The following is a 15,095-nucleotide window of genomic DNA, read 5'->3' on the forward strand; positions in this document are numbered from 1 at the left end:
AGAACGCTCTTATGGCTTCATTTTAGTCATCCTCAGTCCATATCACGTGTACCACATACAAATCAATGATGTGGACCATTTGATCAAATTTCTTGTTTACCAAGTGCTGTTTAAAAGGGCATTACTTGGCAGCACATGTGAATATGAGCAGTAAGACAAAGTAAAACTTTATCATGCATATCAAAATGTAGAATTAGTTTGCATATTTTATTTGATAATTGTTCAATAAATCTTGTAAAGTTATTTCTTAAAATACAATTATATCTTTCAGTTTCTTTAAGGAAAAATCTAACTGCTTGGGACGGAAAAAATGGTAAACTTTATTGGTGGCACCAAATCAAGAAATAATATTTACTGAAGATTGTGGAATGCCCAGCCAGCTGGGCATTGAAGTTTTGAAACTTTAAGATGTTTATTGCCCTCCCCCGTAGGGATGTCAATTATCTTTATTAATCAGATATAATTCAGACTGTTATATTTTGCTTATGAACACGCGCCCTATTGGCTGTGTGATAGAACAACAAATGAAAGTGTGAATCGAGTTCAAATCATTGTCAAACAGTTAATTCTGCAGATACATGGAATAAATTCACTAAACTTCTTGTGCAAAATATTACAGTTTATTAACAAAATCATTCAGCTCCAAGTCAAACATATTTCAGTTAAAGATTCTTGGCTAAAACTACTGAAACTCAACTAAACTAAACTACTATGTACGAAGAGGAAGGGAAAAAGATTATATCAATTATTTATAGCAATTGGAATGTTTTCAAACCAATTCACAATGCAGATCCATGAGGTGAATAAAAATGTATTTGGCCAAATATTGTTTCACTTAATGACTTGCTTAATCAGGACTCAGTAACCTTTGGTTAAATGATTCTTTACCCTCCTTGAAATAGCTAGGAGCGTATGGACATGAGGATTCCATTAAATGACTCTTGGTCATACTTGGTAATCCAAATGTAATAAACATATGAGAAAACGCATGGACAATATCAGTGTTTAGACCCTTACTGTAATAAAGCTTGTCCAAGTTTCAACAAGAGCTCAAAACATATTACTGTAGTAAAGCGTAGCTTGCAGTCCATCCTGGTAGCTTTGTCTTTATTCATCAGTAAACACATGAAATGATCAAAATCATCAAAATATGTATTGTTTAACTAGATTCTGTCCCTAACTGTGCCAGACCTGCAAACCTCTGTCCATGTCCCTTTTGGAAGGGTTGACTTCTCCTCAGCACTTAGCAGTTTAGCAGGGCAGGCTCGCACGAAAGGGTGGGGGGGTCCTTTGTCCCCTGCGGCTCGAACCTAAGAAAGGGCTTCTTTCACCTCCAGTCTGGTGCTGTAAGTTCTGAAACTCAGAGAAATGTGTTGCAAACGGCCTGTTTTGCAGCAGTTCGGTTATGGAATGTCAATCATCATGACTTAGCCTTGTTCATTCTGGAGATCTGGGTCTTGAGCCTGGGTTTCAGAGCAGAAAAGAAAGATCTCCCAGCTGTTTTATGAGCAAAACTGCATTCTCTTCTCCAGTGATCATGCAAAGAAGAAACATAGACATTGGTTCTCAATGTCCAAAATTATTATCATTGTTTATGGCGAAACAGTTTCTTGACAATATGCGACTAAATTAAGGGAAGGCAGATAACAATGCAGAAGCAATCTGTCAGATGATTACAGTCAAAACAATAACGGCAGGTCAAAGTTTTGTTTTTTTGGACAGATTGTGCTAACATGAAAACAGGTACAAGCTAAAGAAAAACAGAACAAGCTTGATTTGAGGTATAGCTACTATTTAGGTTGAAGCATGTACTATTTACCTTTAAACACATAAACACCCTGACTGACTAGAGTTGCTGTGATCAGTGGGGAAAGTGCCGCTGCACTGCAGAACTTACGCACTGCTTCCAAATACAGTAGAACCAAAGGTTTAAGAGCACCTCAAGGAGTGAACTAAAAAGAAAATAAATCTTTGGAGGGAATTAAAGGTAGATATTTTTCAGCTAAAGCCCTGAAACCTGAAGGATGTGGAGAATGTGTATGGATAAATGGTCCAAAGTCCCTTTTGCTTGTCAAGAACTACAGGAAATCTTTGATATTTGTAATTGAAAAAATCTTATATACCAAATATTAAGTGTTGGTTTTTCTAAAGTATCAAATACTTTTGTCATACAATAAATGGCAAATTAATTCTGAAAAACTTTCATGAAGAAGATTCTGAAGATTCAATTCTCAGCCAAGGGTCTTTCTGCATGGAGTTTGCATATTCTCCCCGTGCATGCGTGGGGCCTCTCCATGTAATCTGTCTTCCTCCCACATTCCAAAATCTTACTTTTAGGTAAAATGGTGCCTCTAAATTTTATTCTTAGGTGTCAGTGCATCTGCATAGTTATATGTCTTTGTGTGTCTCTATGATCCAAAAGGCTATGGTATGGGTGTCTGCTGTTACCTGAAAAAAGGCTTAAATGGGAGACAACGGTAATTTCGCTCAGTTTTTCTGAAAGCGTGTGAGGCAGCATGGAGGTCTATCTTCCTGAGCACATTCTAGTTAAATCATAATGGGTGGTTATGCAATTTCTTTGGAATGAGTTACATTAAAGAAGAAAGTACGTGTAGTAGGCATTCAGCAGGAAGACAGAGAATTTACACAGGCATGGAGATTATGGTTGTTCGAAAAGGCCTTCAGATTTATCAGTATAGCTCGCTATGCTACATAGCTTACAGCTTCAACCTCCTCACCAGCACTGGGTCCTTTTATCCAGCTTTTGCAGCCACTTACAGTTCCTTAACACTTTTGCTACATAGGAAAGTGCAGCGTCAACAACCCTACACACATATCTAATTACCTCAAGATTCATAGGATAAACAGATGACTGCCCCTTTTTAAGAAGGATTGTGTTAGTGAACTAGTCCAGCCTGTTACCCAGTGAAATCCCCAAGTATTTTTAAGTGTGCACCTTCTTGATGTAGTCCTCATGAAGTGAGACTGGCTGATGTCTTATCTCTCAGGAAACCGAACACCATCTCTTAGGTTTTGGCGATGTCGAGGTTAGTACAGAATTTGTTGTTACCTGATAGTTTCAATGAACACACATTTAATCCATAGGCAGAATTTTGTTTTGTGTCCAAGGCTGGAAGATATAATGATAATTATCCCAAAACCAGGTCTTTTTAATACTGTTCTTGGCAGTCTTTAAGAGCAATATTTTCCATTCCAGCAGGCTAAATGAAAGCATATTGTCAACTATCTTCATGCTGCCCTCCCCCAACTTTCCCTCTGTAGCTTGTTTATGAGTAACACAACAAGGAGAGCTAAGACTTTAAAGAAGATATGTCCTTATTCAAGTTTCAGTCTGTTAAGAGGCTAAACAGACTAGTCAGGTCTATTGTTAAGACCAACTTTATTTGAGCAAAGTCAAAGCAACAATAAAGCTTCAATCCTTTCATAGAGGGATGTTCTGCAGAACATGGGGACAGTTCCCTTCAGACTGATCTCCAGTAACTGAGCCAGGTTAAGATAAAGCAGAGGTCTTTTTTCTTGAAGAAAGCTGATTGAAATAAATGCATTTATAAAAAAAATGAAACAAATACGACCCTGTAAACTGATGCTAAGTGTCCACCTGACCTTGCTTTTCTGACAGATGTAATAATATAAAATTAACCATTTGAAGGTGCTTTTACAAAGTAAGGATGAAAATATGTTGGTTACCTGTTATGTGTTTAGTGCTTCAGTGTCTTTGTTCCCTCCATCTCATAGATGTTGGAAAGTCACAGTGGTGCAGTAGGGGTTTTAAATGTTTTTTATTATTGTTACCATGCTTAAAAGTCTTGACATGAGTAAATAAATTCTTACACTGACTTTGGGGGACCTGAGCATTGTGTTGTATTTATTGCACCCTATTGGATTTTTGAAAATACTTGTTGACAAATTGCTGAATGTTTCTGTGTTTCTCACCGAATAGAAATGGTAAGTGATGTTATAATCATCATTAGCCTCGGCATTTCATAGAACTTAATACCACATAAATACAAACCAATCATCAACAGCTCTGAAAATGTCAGAGTTGTTTGGGTCTGTTACTTAGCTTTCTGTGAAGGGAATGCCCTGATATCTAACTTTAGAACAAGCTAAACATGAGAACATGACTGAACAAGAGCAAACCTAAGTCAATACACTTAGGAAAAACAAAGAAAAATAAACATGAATATACTGACGCATCAAAAATAAAATGATGAGTGAAAATTAAGCATTCTGTACCAATAATTGTTCAAACTAATAGTGTATAATTCAGAATAGTAAAGAAATCTATAAACACCCTGTAAAAATTTGTCTTTTGTTTTATTATAGCTTTAAGACAAATTTCATGCATTTTCAAGCAGAATAGGGTTATTTGTATGCTTTGGGTTTAATTAGATTCTAAAAAAAAAAAAAAACAGGATTGTGCACGTTACTTTGAAAAAGTAATTAGTTATAGTTACTAGTTACTTCTCCCAAAAAGTAACTGAGTTACTAACTGATCTACTCCACAATAAAAGTAACTAGTTACTAGTAAAAGTAACTATTGCGTTACTTTTGCGTTTCTCGCCCCCATAACCCTCACCACCCGGCCCCCACCTTCTCGCTGTGTGTTTCAAAAGCCAGCTGAATAGAGAGGACGACAAAAACAACAACCTGCAGAGAGTTTTGCATTTATTACAACTCAACGTAAATTACATCAGGGGGGAACGCTATCTGACGGGCCTATAAACCCCATCAGATAGCTCTTAACACGGGGTAACTCTATCTGATGCAATGTAAATATCGCCAGGCTGCATTACCTCTACTCCTGGGTGTGAAGTTTTTTAACAGGGTGTTCAGATCTGGTGAGTGTATTAAATTAATAACCCTCCCATCCGTCCGTCCGTCCGTCCATCCATCCATCCATCCATCCATCCATCCATGTAGGCTAACATTTGATCCTTCACGCTCTCCATAGTTCCCCTGTGGCGCGAGCACAGGGCGGCTACTACGCGCCTTTAGTGAGCATTTGTGTTTCCTGTCGCTTGCGCGGTCAATCGTGCCGCTTGTGCTGTGCGGAGATGCAGGTGAAACCGTATCTGATGGGGAAACGCAGCTCGACATAACACCGGTATTTCCATGGGAAAAAAACACTGTTTTGCTGCTGGAGTCATCCTCACTCTCCATCTCTCTGTGTGTGCTGTATGTTAACACCTGCCAGCGGAAACACCCACCTACCCAACTGACAGACGTAATCTCACTATACAGGTGCTGGTCATAAAATTAGAATATCATGAAAAAGTAGATTGATTTCAGTAATTCCATTCAAAAAGTGAAACTTGTATATTATATTCATACATTACATACAAACTCATATATTTCAGATGTTTATTTTGTTTAATTTTGATGATTACAAATGACAACAAATGAAAATCTCAAATTCATCATATCAGAAAATTAGAATATTACTGAAGACCAATAAAAACAAAGGATTTATAGAAATGTTGGCCAACTGAAAAGTATGAACATGAAAAGTATGAGCATGTACAGCACTCAGTATTTAGTTGGGCCTCCTTTGGCCTGTATTACTGCAGCAATGCGGCGTGGCATGGAGTCGATCAGTCTGTGGCACTGCTCAGGTGTTATGATAGCCCAGGTTGCTCTAATAGTGGCTTTTAGCTCTTCTGAATTGTTGGGTCTGGTGTATTGCATCTTCTTCTTCACAATACCCCATAGATTTTCTATGGGGTTAAGGTCAGGAGAGTTTGCTGGCCAATTAAGAACAGGGATACCATGGTCCTTCCACCAGGTACTGGTAGCTTTGGCACTGTGTGCAGGTGCCAAGTCCTGTTGGAAAATGAAATCTGCATCTCCAAAAAGTTGGTCAGCTGCAGGAAGCATGAAGTGCTCTAAAACTTCCTGGTATGTGGCTGCGTTGACCCTGGACCTCAGAAAACACAATGGACCAACACCAGCAGATGACATGGCACCCCAAACCATCACTGACTGTGGAAACTTTACACTGGACTTCAAGCAACGTGGATGAAATGCCTCTCTTCTTTTCCTCCAGACTCTGGGACCTTGATTTCCAAAGGAAATGCAAAATTTACTTTCATCAGAGAACATGACTTTGGACCACTCACCAGCAGTCCAGTCCTGTTTCTCTTTAGACGCTTCTGACGCTGTCTGTGGTTCAAGAGTGGCTTGACACAAGGAATGCGACAGCAGAAACCCATGTCTTTCATACGTCTGTGTGTGGTGGTTCTTGAAGCACTCACTCCAGCTGCAGTCCACTCTTTGTGAATCTCCCCCACATTTTTGAAGGGGTTTTGTTTCACAATCCTCTCCAGGGTGCGGTTATCTCTCTTGCTTGTACACTTTTTTCGACCACATCTTTTCCTTCCCTTCGCCTCTCTATTAATGTGCTTGGACACTGAGCTCTGTGAACAGCCAGCCTCTTTAGCGATGACCTTTTGTGTCTTGCCCTCCTTGTGCAAGGTGTCGATGGTCGTCTTTTGGACAACTGTCAAGTCAGCAGTCTTCCCCATGATTGTGTAGCCTATAGAACTAGACTGAAAGCTCATTTAAAGGCTTTTGCAGGTGGTTTGAGTTAATTAGCTGATTAGAGTGTGGCACCAGGGGCCATCAATTTTGAACCTTTTCACAATATTCTAATTTTCTGATATGATGAATTTGAGATTTTCATTTGTTGTCATTTGTAATCATCAAAATTAAACAAAATAAACATCTGAAATATATGAGTTTGTATGTAATGTATGAATATAATATACAAGTTTCACTTTTTAAATGGAATTACTGAAATCAATCTACTTTTTCATGATATTCTAATTTTATGACCAGCACCTGTATGTGACCTGAGTAACGTGCCGTAACGGGGTGTCAGCAATGGTAACTGCGTTGTAGTTACAGTCAAAGTTATTAGTTAGATTACTTGTTACTAAAAAAAAGGTAACGGCATTACTGAGTTTCAATGCCGTTACTCCCATCACTGAAAAAACCCCATAAGAAAATGTCTTTTGTAATAGTACTGCTCAAAGGAAAAAAAGAGTTACAGAACATTATTGTATAAAGTATATGTACTATAGTATTCTAATAGAGTTTCTTTGTCTGTTATTTTATAAAATAATATTATTGAGCAAAAGCGCTTTTACTCAAGGGGTGAGTAAGACAGAGTATATTTAGCGCTAACCAATCAGATGCATAGACTTCTCGATTACCACACCTCCTTTTTTACTTAAAGATAAACAAGTGTCCAAATGAAGACACTGTGAAGATGATTCTCCTCTGGGTCACACTGCTTCTTGTTCATCAAGGACGTAAGTTCTACTTGATAAATATATCTTATTTACAAGTCTACTTAATGTTTTGTTAGTAATATTTACCTTTATGCCTTATTGCACTGCACTGTAACTTTATTTCTACTTCTAAATCTGTTCTTATAAAGGCACATTGGTTCCAGTGATCACAGTAACTCTTGGTGAACCTGCAACCTTGACATGTGATTTACCAAAAGAATGGTTGGGAATTAAAAGTATTCACTGGTACAAGCAGAGTACTGGAGATACTCTGAGGGTGATCACAATGCTGCGAAAAAACACAGCCCCTAAATATGGACCAGGGGTTTTAGCCTCAAGACTGGAGATAACGTATTTAGAGAAAGTCAGTAATCTCACAATTTTGAGGACCACTGAAGAAGATGAGGGAATGTATCACTGTGCAGTCCTTGATTGGACTGAGAATACGTGGAGTGGAACCTATTTGTCACTGAGAGGTATATATGTTCTTTTTTTTCTACTCCCGCCTTGTTTTAACAGTCTAGTCCTAAATACCTGGGAGTTTTTTTTTATTTTTATTTTTTTATCTAATCATAGTGTTTATTCTGACTGAAACTTAAATTAACCGTTTGAAGAGGTTTAAACAAAATTAGGGCTGGGCGATAATTCAATAACGATATATCGATCGATAGACGTGTGGCGCAATAGAAAAAAAGAGGGTCGATAAAAAACGCAGTTTTCCTTCCTTCTCATTGTAGCCTATAATGTAGGTTTATGCTAGTCACTACTTCCTCCTAACCAATCGCAATCGCGGACCCAGGCACGCCGTGACAAAGCGCCGCCCTCTCAAACCACAACACAGAGCACATGAAGATGTCGCAGCAAGGAGAGGCAGAGGAAATTGTTCCAAAGAAGGGTTTTTGTAGTTCGCCAGTTTGGCAGTATTTCGGTCATGGCAAGTCGGACAAAAAACAAACCACAGTCATCTGTAAAATGTGTAGGGAACCAAGTCTGATAACACAACCAAATTTTTTTTTTTTATCATCTCAGCCGCTCACACCCACAGGAGTACGAGCTGTGTAGGCCCCGCCGCGGCTCTCCTCCAAGGAATCTTTGGGAATTTTGGGGAAAAAAATGAAAAATACTAAGTGGGAAACTGCCCAGAACTGAATATATATATATATATATATATATATATATATATATATATATTTATTTATTTATTTATTCAGTTCTGGGCAGTTTCCCACGTAGTTCTTACAGTTAAGAGAAAAATGCTGAGGGGCCAGCAACTTCAAAGTAATAACTCAGGTTAAAGCAGGAAACTAAGCTGAACCATAACGAGGTGCCACAACACCTCTAGAAGAATAGGGGTGAGAAAAAATACCCCATAGAAATACTAGGCTAAAGGGTGAGTTGATTTTTGTTTGGTTTTAGTTGGTTTTTGTTCTTGTTGAGTGGGGTTTACATGGTAGCCTAGTCCTACAATCTTTTAATTACCACAAGCTGGTGGTGTACTATTCCCACCCAAATAGGGTATTCTATTTATTTATTTGTTATATTTATTTTTGTCACTTTTCTGGTCACTTTAGTTTATTCTTTGTCAGTATTTAATAACATAACTCAGGTCTCTTAAGATATTTTTCTTTAAAACAATTCTGTTATGGTTAAAAAAGTTGGTTAAATATAGATTATATAGATTTTATTTGTGTTCTTTATTAAAATCAAATAATTTAGCAATATCATAAAATGTCCAGGCAGAGCTGCACATAAAATATGGTTTCAAATCTTTTCAATAATTATCGATATCGATCAATATGCATTTTTTTTTTTATCAATCAGCTTTTTTCCTATATCGTCCAGCCCTAAGCAAAATCCTAACTTAAATCTGCTACAAAATTTGTCAGCACTCTTATGATAAAAATACCAGTGGAAACAACCAAGGATGTCCCAAAGCAACCTTTTCATTTCTGATAGGATACCAATATTCCAGCTTTTAGAATTAACAAATACCAATATTGACCCAAAACTACATTAGCATTAGGAATGCAAACATTATTTTTTACTTATTTTGTATAATAGAATGTTAGAAAAGGCTTGATCAAGTGATATTACTAAAACAGAGAATCATAGTAAACAACAAAAGGTATAAAAACAATCGACCCATGTAATTTTGTACCAATATCCGATACTAACACCCCTAGAAATACTTAAAAGCAGTTAATGCAATGTTTTGGTTATTAAGAAGTTAAAATATTTTCAGTTTTTTTTATGATCCCTTTTACATTTTCTTTTAAAGATAATTTTTGTAGAAAACTCTTCACTCTAAGTACCATAATATTTTTTGAAGACAACAAATATAACAATACATTGCAGGGGTAGTTTGTTTTTGAAAGCAAAGCCGAGGTAAAATTATTCCTGTGTAGATTAAGAGAATTGTATATTACACAAAAAAAAGAAAACCTAGTCCCAAATCTACTTTCTCTCTTAAAAACAAAAACAATACAATTTTTCACTATTGTATTATTTTGCATGTTTCTAATGTTACTTTGTGCCACACAGGAAATATCAAGAAAACAATAAACTACACAATTGTGCAGAGGTCAAGAACCACAAATACAGTAAATGTGGAAGATACTGAAACTCTGGAGTGTTCAATTCTGTCTGGCTCTCAGACCAAGACTTGTCCAGGAGAGCTCCAGGTGTTCTGGTTTAGAGCCAGATCAAGTAATTCTTACCCAGAAATTGTTTTCACCAGTGGAGTGCCTCAGGATGTTTGTATGAAGAAACATGATAGAAAATGTGTTTATAGCTTCTTTAAGAATGTCAGTATCTCTGAGACTGGGACATACTACTGTGCCCTAGCCACATGTGGAGAAATATTATTTGGTGATGGGACTACTCTTGGAGTTGGTAAGATTTTAGTTTTTCTACCCAAGTTGAAATGTTCATTTAAAACATGTCTTAAAACAATTTTTTTTGTTTGTTTCTTTTCCAGAAGAACCTTCCAACTCTTCATTTATCACACTGGTGACTCTAACAATTTGCTTGATTATTTCTGTTATTTTACATATTACAATACAGATTAAAGGTGAGGGTTATTCATTGAATTCAGTCTTAAAGGTCTTCTCTTTGTCTGTCATTTCATTGTCAATGCTTTATGCTTGTGTTTACAGTACATATTGTTCCATTAAAGACAAAAAAATCAGATGACAATGAATTAAATTGAAATTTATCAAAGTAATAATAAATAAAAATGTTAACTAACCAAAATACTGACACTGATTTTGTATATATATATGTATATATATATATATATATATATATATATATATATATATATATATATATATATATATATATATATATATATATATATATATATATATATATATATATATATATATATATATATATATATACATATATATATGTTTATACAGTATATGCAGCCTGGTGGAGCTCCTGAACTAAAATTTTGTTGAGCAACACTGAGACAATCACTTAAATCATGTTTGTTCAGTAAATGTTCTGTAAGAATTCTGAACCTTTTAACATGTATATTGATTCACTGTTCATGAGCAAGGTATTTTTGTTCAAAGTCATAGGGAAGTCATATTTGAATTTCAAATCATTCTGGCTTAAACATATATATAAATGTGCTCTTTATCAGACCATATTGTCCCAAAAGTTGGAAAATTCTATTTAAAAAAAAATCATGTCTTAAAATCTGTGGGGGTTTTTCCCGTTATTTTATGCAAGCTAGGTAGTTATATGTCAGCTTGTACACCTAAATTGGTCAATCATATATCAATGGTTATCCGTCCATCAATAGTTTCGGTCATAGCATCTTGATTCATATGTCGCAGCTAATACACGCAACAGTAGAAATAAGAATCATTTACTTTACCATTGAGTTACGTCCCAGTGTTCACGGGGATGGACGTCTGTGTCTTCAGCAGGCGTAGAGCTAACAGATCTGTCAGAGTTGCGAGGCAAGGACTCAAACATGTAGGGCTCTAAGCCTTCTACACCAAACAAAGCTTCAGCCGCCCTGGCGTCCTCTTCCACAACAACTTCATCCCCGCTTTCCTCCTTTAAATAAAAAATATAAGACGGAGGAGACGCATCCACGACATCCGACACAAAACTCTCCTCATCTTGCAAGTTTCCGCTGTCCGTAGCGATCCTTGACATTGTCATTTCTAAGGGCTACTTGGTCCCAATGTAATTTCCCATTGGGAACCTACTAGCTCTTATTTGCTAACTGGTTATTAAGATGCTTCCGATATACCAGCCACAACCAAACTTGCTTGCGAACCTTCCGCCACAACAATCCCGCTCTTTTGATAATGGACCAAACACATTCACTTTATTCACTCGGGAGAATTCGGAACTGCAACCGTTGGAGCAGCCGCCTCCCTACGACTTAAAAAATAAAATAAAAATCCACATTCTTTTTGTTGCAAACTTATCATTAAGTAATATTGGATTTACTATTACTTTTTGAAATGTTTCAGTCTGATTATTTCAAATCTTATGGAAAAATGTATTAAATGTGTTATTTTGTTTAAGGCAAAAAATCAAGCCATGGACACGATGTTGGACAAAAGGAAGATATCGTATGTACTCATATACAACAAAAAGAATCTCTTATTGACATAAGATGTTTCTAGGGACTTCAATTTAATTCGTTTTTTTTTTTTTTTTTTTTTTTTTTTGCATAGGATGAAGATAGAAATGACCTGGACTATGCAGCACTGCACTTTCCAGGAAGCAAAGCAACCATTAGATGTATTAAGAAAAATATTGCTCAAAGTGTTTATTCACAGGTACTTTTTAAGTAATATGATTTCCTATTTCCTCATGTATTTGGTTTAATCTTTGGTTTGCTGTTTTGTAAGTCAATTTTGTGCTAATTTAACCCTTTGTTATGGAGCGATTTTATCTTAAAAAAATAGGAATGTTTATGTTTTTACTTACTTTTTATGACAGTTTAAAAGTACCTGTTTGTTCTTATGTTATAACTAAGCTGAAATTAACTATTTTAGTCAATGAATACAAGTCTACAGAACAACAACTGGACAGGCCACCTTTTGCAGTTACTTTTTTTATCTCAACTTCTGTTTCCTTGAACCCCAGACGGCCTCGGCAGATGGCCGCTCACACTGAGCCTGGTTCTGCTGGAGGGGTTTTCCTCTCCACTGTCGCTACAAGCATGCTTAGTGTGAGGGGTTGCATCCGAGTCAATGAGTCGATGCAATCAACTGGTTTTCCTTAGATACAAAACTTTGAATCAATTTGACTGTATGATCTGGTGAACTGTAAAGTGCCTTGAGATGAAGTGTTGTGTTGTTGAATTGGCCCTATATAAATAAACTGAATTGAATTGAACATATGTTAAGCAACTGCTTTTCATGCTTGTTGTTTATACTCAAATACTTGAATGAGGGAATTAAGATCTTCATCATACTGTTAGGATAATTATAATTGATGATGTTTGAGTTTATTTTTATTGGCTGCCTGCTGTGTTTCAGAACTGATGTTTTCCACAATATTCTGGTTGAGACAGTTCCTCTGTCCTGATACACAGTTATAATCTTCATTCTGTATGTGACAAATTTTTGAGAATGGAATTAGAGCAGTGTCCTTCAACTAAGAACAAATTGTAATATTTTTATAAGGCTGGAGCCATGATGTCTATTCATCTGCGAACGTGTATGATGGAAAATGGTATGATGTCGCAGACTGGAGATGTATACAATGTCTTTTTACTTTTAATCGGGGCTACTTCCTGAGAGGTGAGCCCGGAGGGTGGGCAGCTGCCATTCTGTAAATTCTAAGCAACTTCTCTGATCTGAGTAAGATTACAAGTTATATCAAAATCTGTTGTAATGTGTCCTGGTTATTTAATACAGATAAGTTATGAAGTGTTTTTTAAAGAGTTTGTCCAGAGTGATCACATTAAGATCTAATATCCTTATGTAGAATTGTGTAGAAAACAAATTGGAGATCAATAAAAATACTACATTTCTGCTTTATTTTAAAATGTTCACATTGCAAAGGTGCAAAGGTCATGGAAAAGTATGTAATTAGAGAAAGAAGATGTGCTCCACTCATTTCATAACCTTAAGAGTGGGTCCACATCAGCTGCCATGCAAACCAATCAGGGATGCATTTTAAATCAGCCAACCTTTATCATCATGTACACAGCAACACAGCATCTTCTACTCATTGATTATAGTTTAAAGCCAATTAAAAAAACATGTGTGATCCATGTACATCAATTTACAAAACTAATATGCATATTTTCAAACTTCCAGTCAGCCTCTTGATACCTGTTGGCTATCAGGAAAATAAAATCTATGAATATAGACACTCTTGAGCCTCCATTTCTTTTTACTGTTGTATTATTAGAAAAATCAAGTACAGGCTGATTTTTTAACCAACCTAGGCTAGCGCTAGCTTAGCACTACCATGGCTTCCCCCTGTCTGTCATGAGCAAGTATTTTACCCACAGAACAGCTTCAGGAAACAGAAAATTGTTAAGCAGTTTATTTACACCAAATGTGCATATTGCTAATTTACTTCTGGGAACCAGGAACAGGAATGACAGGGGTCTCTGAAAATTGACAGGAAAGTAAGATGTGTTGAACTAAATTGAGAAAAATTGGAATTGTGGAGAGAGCATACTTAGAGGTTTCTTTTTATCCGCCAGAGAGGAGGGTGAGTTGGCTTAAGGAAATTCTGAGTCTTGGTACCGACCAGGGTCGGACTGGTAATCTGTGATACCAGGCATTTGCCCGATGGGCTGGTCCTAATTACGGTGTGCGAGGGCCGCCCCTCCTTAAATCATACCGGCCCCAACACTTACTCTCAGGCCAAAGCACCTACCTGTGACAGTAAATAACTCAAGGATATCAAGAAGTAATACAATGTTAAGGTTCCATAAGTGGGCCACTGTAGATGGAAAAATGCCAGGGTCGATAATCCTTCCTAGAGAGACTAAATGTTTCATTGTTATTTACCGATAATCTCGAGTCACGAAACTCTGGTTCAACTCAAATGTTACAGGTTTTTGGTTTCTCTGTGTTAATTTTACAATTAGTTTGAGCATGTCTCCTGGATTCTGCTTCTGCCACTGCAGTGATCTCAATCTTTGGCAAATCACAGTTGAAGGTCTGGGTAGAACCAGCTTTATAGAAATGAAAGTACCTACATAAAAATAAAATATAATAAGTATCACAAACTATATACACTGCCAAAAATGTACAAGTAGAAGTACTCATCTGCAATGAGAAAAAAAGAAACAATAACAGAATAATCTTGATACTTTCCCTTGGAAGAAACTTTGATCATGCTCTTGTAGGTGTTGGAGTGGCTTAAAAACAGTCAACCTCCTGTGTGTCAAACTGTCATTGTCAAGGTTAGGTTGAGAGGACCCCGAAACAAAAGCAAAACTGGGAGTCCAAAAAACCCCCACCAAAGGTGGACAAGGGAAAACAAAAGTCTCTTGAGGCTGGCAGTGAAAGAGGGCCTCTCGAGGATGACTGTGAAGACGGCGTCTCTGCAGCTGGATCCCTGGAGGACGCCGTCTCTGCAGCACCCGCTGACTGCAGCGCAATAACCTCGGAGGGTGCCGCCAACTGTGGCGCAGGAACCTCATAGGGGACCGCCGACTGCGGAGCAGGAATCTCGGAGGGGGCGGCTGAGGGGCCTTTGAGGCGTGGAGCGCCTGCTGAGGGGCCTTGGAGCTTTGGCAGTGCTCAGTTGATCATAACTTGATCCCTCCTGAGGCTCAGG

General features: G+C 37.2%; 1 protein-coding gene across 1 annotated transcript; it reads left to right on the plus strand.

Annotated features, from left to right (window-relative positions):
• The first annotated feature begins 7,291 nt into the window (after positions 1-7,291).
• LOC119798116 lies at positions 7,292-11,307 on the plus strand. The gene is made up of 5 exons (XM_038307459.1): positions 7,292-7,334; positions 7,463-7,789; positions 9,855-10,205; positions 10,291-10,383; positions 11,252-11,307. The coding sequence occupies exons 1-5, from the start codon at positions 7,292-7,294 to the stop codon at positions 11,305-11,307; spliced, it is 870 nt and encodes a 289-aa protein (XP_038163387.1).
• The last annotated feature ends 3,788 nt before the right edge of the window (positions 11,308-15,095 follow it).

This window comes from Cyprinodon tularosa, unplaced genomic scaffold (genome assembly GCF_016077235.1).
Source record: "Cyprinodon tularosa strain WSP-4 unplaced genomic scaffold, ASM1607723v1 ctg61, whole genome shotgun sequence".
NCBI classification, from domain to species: Eukaryota; Metazoa; Chordata; class Actinopteri; order Cyprinodontiformes; family Cyprinodontidae; genus Cyprinodon; species Cyprinodon tularosa.

Coding starts and splice junctions, on each gene's coding strand:
- LOC119798116 (XM_038307459.1), top strand. CDS start 7,292: ATGATTCTCCTCTGGGTCACACTGCTTCTTGTTCATCAAGGAC. Junction 7,335..7,462: donor GCTTCTTGTTCATCAAGGAC/GTAAGTTCTACT, acceptor GTTCTTATAAAG/GCACATTGGTTCCAGTGATC. Junction 7,790..9,854: donor AACCTATTTGTCACTGAGAG/GTATATATGTTC, acceptor TGTGCCACACAG/GAAATATCAAGAAAACAATA.